Source organism: Penaeus vannamei, chromosome 37 (assembly GCF_042767895.1).
Source record: "Penaeus vannamei isolate JL-2024 chromosome 37, ASM4276789v1, whole genome shotgun sequence".
Classification (NCBI taxonomy): Eukaryota; Metazoa; Arthropoda; class Malacostraca; order Decapoda; family Penaeidae; genus Penaeus; species Penaeus vannamei.
In genome coordinates this window covers 13555797-13562006 of record NC_091585.1, presented here as the reverse complement: position 1 = coordinate 13562006, position 6210 = coordinate 13555797, and the positions used below count along the sequence as shown (strand labels likewise).

The window sequence follows — 6210 nt, the reverse complement described above, 5'->3', positions numbered from 1 at the left end:
CTTCCCTCTTCCACCCTCTTCCCCTCCCTCTCCCTCCCCCGCCCTCCTCCCTCCCTCTCTCTCCCCCGCTCTCTTACTTTTCCCTCCCCTTCCTCCTCCCTCTACCACCCTCTTCCCTCTCCCTCCTCGCTCTATTCTCTCTCCCTCCATCGCTCTCTTCCCTCCCTCTCGCTCCCCCGCTCTTACTTTTCCCTCCCCTCCCTCCTCTCTCTACCACCCTCGTCCCTCTCCCTCTCCCTCCCTCCTCTTCTCCCGCTCCTTCCCCCTACTTCCTCTTCCTCATTACACCTCTTCCTCCCCGATCATTTCCACTCCCTCTCTCTCTCTTTTATTCCTACTTCTTCCTCCCCTTTCCTTCTTCCTTTATTCCTCATATTTCTCCTCCCTTTCCATCTCCTTCCTCATTCCCCTCTCCCTTTTCTTCTCCCTCCCCCTCACTCCCTATCACTCTCCTCCCTGCACCTCTTTCCCATCATCTCTCCTCTCCCTCCTCCTTCTCCCCCTTCGCTCCTTTCCCTCCTCCTTCTCCCCCTTCGCTCCTCTTCCTCATCCTTCCCCCTCCCCCTCTCCTCCTCTTCCTCTTCTACCTTCACCTCGCTATTTTAATCCTCATTTTGTAGACCAATGGACTAAAAAAAAAAAAAAAAAAAAAAAAAAGAGAGAGAGGGAGAAAATAAAAGAGAAGAAAAGGAAGGTTAATCACACGCTCTACCAATCGAGATTAGCCAGTTCAAATCCTCAACCAGGCAGAATCTCCCTAATCAGAGATTCGCTAATCAGCCTAACTTGATAATCACCCATTTAGACGGTAATTAGAAAGCTGAGGTTATTAATCACAAGTTAAACCAATCATAAGCGGAGCCAATCAGAGAAATTCAAGAGTACAATCAGTGAAAAGATCTGTAAATCAGGAGATTAGCTAATCAGATGCTTGGCTAATCCAAGACTTTACTTATCAATTGCTCAGCCAATCACACATTCAGACAGCTAGCGACATTGCCAATCGTATGTTCAGGCAATCAGAAGTGCAACCAATCATATAGTTAGCTAATCAGAAATGCAATCAGTCACATAATTCGCTAGTCAGATTGGCAACCAATTACATGATTCGCCAATTCAAAATGAAGCCAAACACGTGATTCACCAATCAGTAATGCTATCAGACAGATGAATCGAAATTCAGAAATGTAACCAATCAAGACCACACCTAATGAGAGGATTCGCCAGTCAGATACTCGACTAATCATAAACATAACAATGCTAGGGATCAGCCAATCAGAAGTAAACCACCATATAGAGGATCAGCCAATCAGAAAAGCCAGTCAGACGATCAGCCAATCAGAAAAAAACCGTCAGACGATCAGCCAATCAGAAAAAAACCCGTCAGACGATCAGCCAATCAGAAAAAAACCCGTCAGACGATCAGCCAATCAGAAAAAAAACCCGTCAAACGATCAGCCAATCAGAAAAAAAACCGTCAGGGGATCGGCCAATCAGAAAAAACCCTCAAACGATCAGCCAATCAGAAAAAAACCCGTCAGACGATCGGCCAATCAGAAAATCCCCTCAAACGATCAGCCAATCAGAAAAAAACCCGTCAGAGGATCGGCCAATCAGAAAATCCCCTCAAACGATCAGCCAATCAGAAAAAAATCCGTCAGACGATCAGCCAATCAGAAAAAAAACTGTCAGACGATCAGCCAATCAGAAAAAAAAAACCGTCAGACGATCAGCCAATCAGAAAATCCCCTCAAACGATCAGCCAATCAGAAAAAAACCCGTCAGACGATCAGCCAATCAGAAAAAAACCCGTCAGACGATCAAACCCCGTCAATCCCCTCAAACGATCAGCCAATCGAAAAACCCGTCAGAGGATCGGCCATTCAGAAAACCCCCTCAAACGATCAGCCAATCAGAAAAAAATCCGTCAGACGATCAGCCAATCAGAAAAAAAACTGTCAGACGATCAGCCAATCAGAAAAAAAAACCGTCAGACGATCAGCCAATCAGAAAATCCCCTCAAACGATCAGCCAATCAGAAAAAAACCCTCAGAGGATCGGCCAATCAGAAAAAAACCCTCAGAGGATCGGCCAATCAGAAAAGCCAGTCAGACGATCAGCCAATCAGAAAAAAAACCGTCAGACGATCAGCCAATCAGAAAATCCCCTCAAACGATCAGCCAATCAGAAAAAAACCCTCAGAGGATCGGCCAATCAGAAAAAAACCCTCAGAGGATCGGCCAATCAGAAAAAAAAACCGTCAGACGATCAGCCAATCAGAAAATCCCCTCAAACGATCAGCCAATCAGAAAAAAACCCTCAGAGGATCGGCCAATCAGAAAAAAAACCCTCAGAGGATCGGCCAATCAGAAAAGCCAGTAAAGGGATCAGCCAATCAGAAAAAAAACCCTCAGAGGATCGGCCAATCAGAAAAGCCAGTAAAGGGATCAGCCAATCAGAAAAAAAACCCTCAGAGGATCGGCCAATCAGAAAAGCCAGTAAAGGGATCAGCCAATCAGAAAAAAACCCTCAGAGGATCGGCCAATCAGAAAAGCCAGTCAGACGATCAGCCAATCAGAAAAAAAAACCGTCAGACGATCAGCCAATCAGAAAATCCCCTCAAACGATCAGCCAATCAGAAAAAAACCCTCAGAGGATCGGCCAATCAGAAAAAAACCCTCAGAGGATCGGCCAATCAGAAAAGCCAGTCAGACGATCAGCCAATCAGAAAAAAAACCGTCAGACGATCAGCCAATCAGAAAACCCCCTCAAACGATCAGCCAATCAGAAAAAAACCCTCAGAGGATCGGCCAATCAGAAAAAAAAACCGTCAGACGATCAGCCAATCAGAAAATCCCCTCAAACGATCAGCCAATCAGAAAAAAACCCTCAGAGGATCGGCCAATCAGAAAAAAAACCCTCAGAGGATCGGCCAATCAGAAAAGCCAGTAAAGGGATCAGCCAATCAGAAAAAAAACCCTCAGAGGATCGGCCAATCAGAAAAGCCAGTAAAGGGATCAGCCAATCAGAAAAAAACCCTCAGAGGATCGGCCAATCAGAAAAGCCAGTCAGACGATCAGCCAATCAGAAAAAAAAACCGTCAGACGATCAGCCAATCAGAAAACCCCCTCAAACGATCAGCCAATCAGAAAAAAACCTTCAGAGGATCGGCCAATCAGAAAAAAAACCGTCAGACGATCAGCCAATCAAAAAAAAACAAACCCGTCAGACGATCGGCCAATCAGAAAAAACCAGTAAAGGGATCAGCCAATCAGACTGGCCAATCATGGGGTCTCTCTCCGTAACTTATTCATGACTTTTCCTCCGATTTGCATGAGAGTCGAGTTTTAATGATTAAGCTGTCTTTTTTATTTTTTTTTTTCGAAAACAATGGCTATTTTGTGTGAGTTCTGATGTGTATATCTATGTGTGCCCGAGGGAGGGAGAGAGAGAGGGAGGGAGGGAGGGAGGGAGAGAGAGAGAGAGAGAGAAAAAAAGAGAGAGGGAAGGAGGGAGGGAGGGAGAGAGGGAGAGAGAGAGAAAAAAAAGAGAGAGGGAAGGAGGGAGAGAGGGAGAGAGAGAGAGAAAAAAAAGAGAGAGGGAGGGAGGGAGGAGGGAGAGAGGAAGAGAAAGAAGAGAGGGAGGAGAGAGGGAGAGAAAGAAGAGAGAGGGAGGGAGGGAGGGAGGGGACGGAGAGAGGGAGAGAGGAAAAGAGAGAGGGAGGGAGGGGAGGGAGGGAGAGAGGGAGAGAAGAGAAAGAGAGAGGGAGGGAGGGAGGGAGGGAGAGAGGGAGAGAGAGAGAAAAGAGAGAGAGGGAGGGAGGGAGGGAGCGAGGGACAGAGAGAGGGACAGAGAGAGGGAGAGAGGGAGCGAAGGAGGGAGAGAGGGAGCGAGGGAGGGAGAGAGAGAGAGAGAAAGAGAGGGAGGGAGGGAGGGAGAGGGAGAGAGAGAAAAAGGGAGAGAGAGGGAGGGAGGGAGGGAGGGAGAGAGGGAGAGAGAGAGAAAAAGAGAGAGAGGGAGGGAGGGAGGGAGGGACGGAGAGAGGGAAAAAAAAAAAAAAAGAGAGAGAGGGAGGGAGGGACGGAGAGAGGGAGAGAGAGAGAGAGAAAAAAAAGAGAGAGGGAGGGAGGGAGGGCGGGAGAGAGAGGGAGAGAGAGAGAAAAAAAGAGAGGGAGGGAGGAGGAGGGAGGGAGAGAGAGAGAGAGAAAAGAGAGGGAGGGGAGGGAGGGAGGGAGAGAAAGAAAAAGAAAGAGGAAGGAGGAGGGAGGGACGGAGAGAGGGAGAGAGAGAGAAAAAGAGAGAGGGAGGGAGGGAGGAAGGGAGAGAGGGAGAGAGAGAGAAAAAAAAAAGAGAGAGGGAGGGAGGGAGGAGGGAGAGAGGGAGAGAGAGAAAAAAAGAGAGAGGGAGGGAGGGAGGGAGGGAGAGAGGGAGAGAAAAAAGAGAGAGGGAGGGAGGGAGGGAGGGAGAGAGAGAGAGAGAGAGAAAAGAGAGAGGGAGGGAGGGAGGAGGGAGGGAGAGAGGGAGAGAGAGAGAAAAAAAGAAAGAGGGAGGGAGGGAGGGAGGGAGAGAGAGAGAGAAAAAAGAGAGAGGGAGGGAGGGAGGGAGGGGAGAGGAAGGAGAGGAGAGAGAGAAAAAAGAGGGAGAGGGAGGGAGGGAGGGAGGGAGAGAGGGAGAGAGAAAAAGAGAGAGGGAGGGAGGGAGGGGGAGGAGAGAGGGAGAGAGAGAAAAAGAGAGGGAGGAGGAGGGAGAGAGGGAGAGAGAGAAAAAAGAGGAGAGAGGAGGAGGGAGGAGGAGAGAGAGAAAATAGAGAGAGAGAGAGAGAGGAAGGGGAGAGGGAGGGAGAGAGAGGGAGAGAGAGAGAGAAAAAAAACAGAGAGGGAGGAGGAGGGAGGGAGGGAGAGAGAGGAGAGAGAAAAAAGAGAGAGAGGGAGGGAGGGAGGGAGGGAGGGAGAGAGGGAGAGGGAGAGAGAGGGAAAGAGAGAGGGAAAGAGGGAGGGAGGGGAGGGAAGGGGAGGAAAGGAGGGAGAGAGAGGGGGAGAGAGGTAGAGAGAGAGAGAGAGAGAGAGAGAGAGAGAGAGAGAGAGAGAGAGAGAGAGAGAGAGAGAGAGAGAGAGAGAGAGAGAGAGACAGAGAGAGAAATAGATAGATAGATAGATAGATGGATAGATACATAGATAGAGAAAGAAAGAGGAAGGGAGAGAGCGCCACAGAGATAGAGAAAGAGAGAGATAGAGAGATAGAGAAAGATAGATAGATAAATAGACAGAGAGAGAGAGAGAGAGGGAGAGAGAGAGAGAGAGAGAGAGAGAGAGAGAGAGAGAGAGAGAGAGAGAGAGAGAGAGAGAGAGAGAGAGAGAGAGAGAGAGAGAGCGGCACAAAAAGAGAGAAAAAGAAAGAGAGAATGAGAGAGATACGGTACACATATGCATCTACGTTGTGAATATGTGTGTTTATGATTAAACTGATTATAAAACACCAACTTTGATGATCACAATTACATTAATCAAACTAATGCTGAAATGTAATTAAAAATCAACAATTTAATAACCCCGGCACAACATAAGTCCTACAAGCGAACAGTGGTTGTGATAATACAGTGTAAATAATTAGTACCATCATAATTAGCGATCACATTAAGAACGATAATGATGATAATGAAAATGATAACGATAGAGGTTAGAGTGGCAATGAAGAAATGAAATGAAATGAAATTGATAACGATAAAGATTAAGATAGCAAGAGAAAGAGAGAGAAATAGAGATATAAAAAAGAAAGAGAGATAAAGAGATAAAGAGAGAGGGAGATAGAGAGCGTGTGTGTGATAGAGAGAGAGAGAGAGACAGAGACAGAGACAGAGACAGAGACAGAGACAGAGAGAGAGTGAGAGTGAGAGAGAGAGAGAGAGTGAGAGTGAGAGTGAGAGTGAGAGTGAGAGTGAGAGTGAGAGTGAGAGTGAGAGTGAGAGCGGAGAGAGAGAGAGAGAGAGAGAGAGAGAGAGAGAGAGAGAGAGAAAGCAAAAGAGAGAGAGAGAGAGAGAAAGAGAGAAAGCAAAAGAGAGAGAGAGATAGATAGATAGATAGATAGAGAGAGAGAGAGAGATAAATAGATAGATAGATAGATAGATAGAGAGAGAGAGATAAATAGATAGATAGATAGGAAGATGGAGATAGATAGATAGATGGAAAGAGAGTGTGTGTGGATGAGAGAGAG

The 6210-nt window shown here is 47.1% G+C and overlaps 1 protein-coding gene across 1 annotated transcript in view; it reads left to right on the top strand.

The window, feature by feature from the left end:
• The first annotated feature begins 1257 nt into the window (after positions 1–1257).
• The window catches only part of LOC138859651 (transcriptional regulator ATRX homolog), a 50094-nt gene continuing 45141 nt past the window's right edge, over positions 1258–6210 (top strand). The window contains exons 1-2 of the mRNA XM_070115454.1: positions 1258–1321; positions 1786–3189. Of these exons, the coding sequence (XP_069971555.1) occupies positions 1258–1321; positions 1786–3189 (1468 nt within the window). The remainder of the gene's footprint in view (positions 1322–1785; positions 3190–6210) is intronic.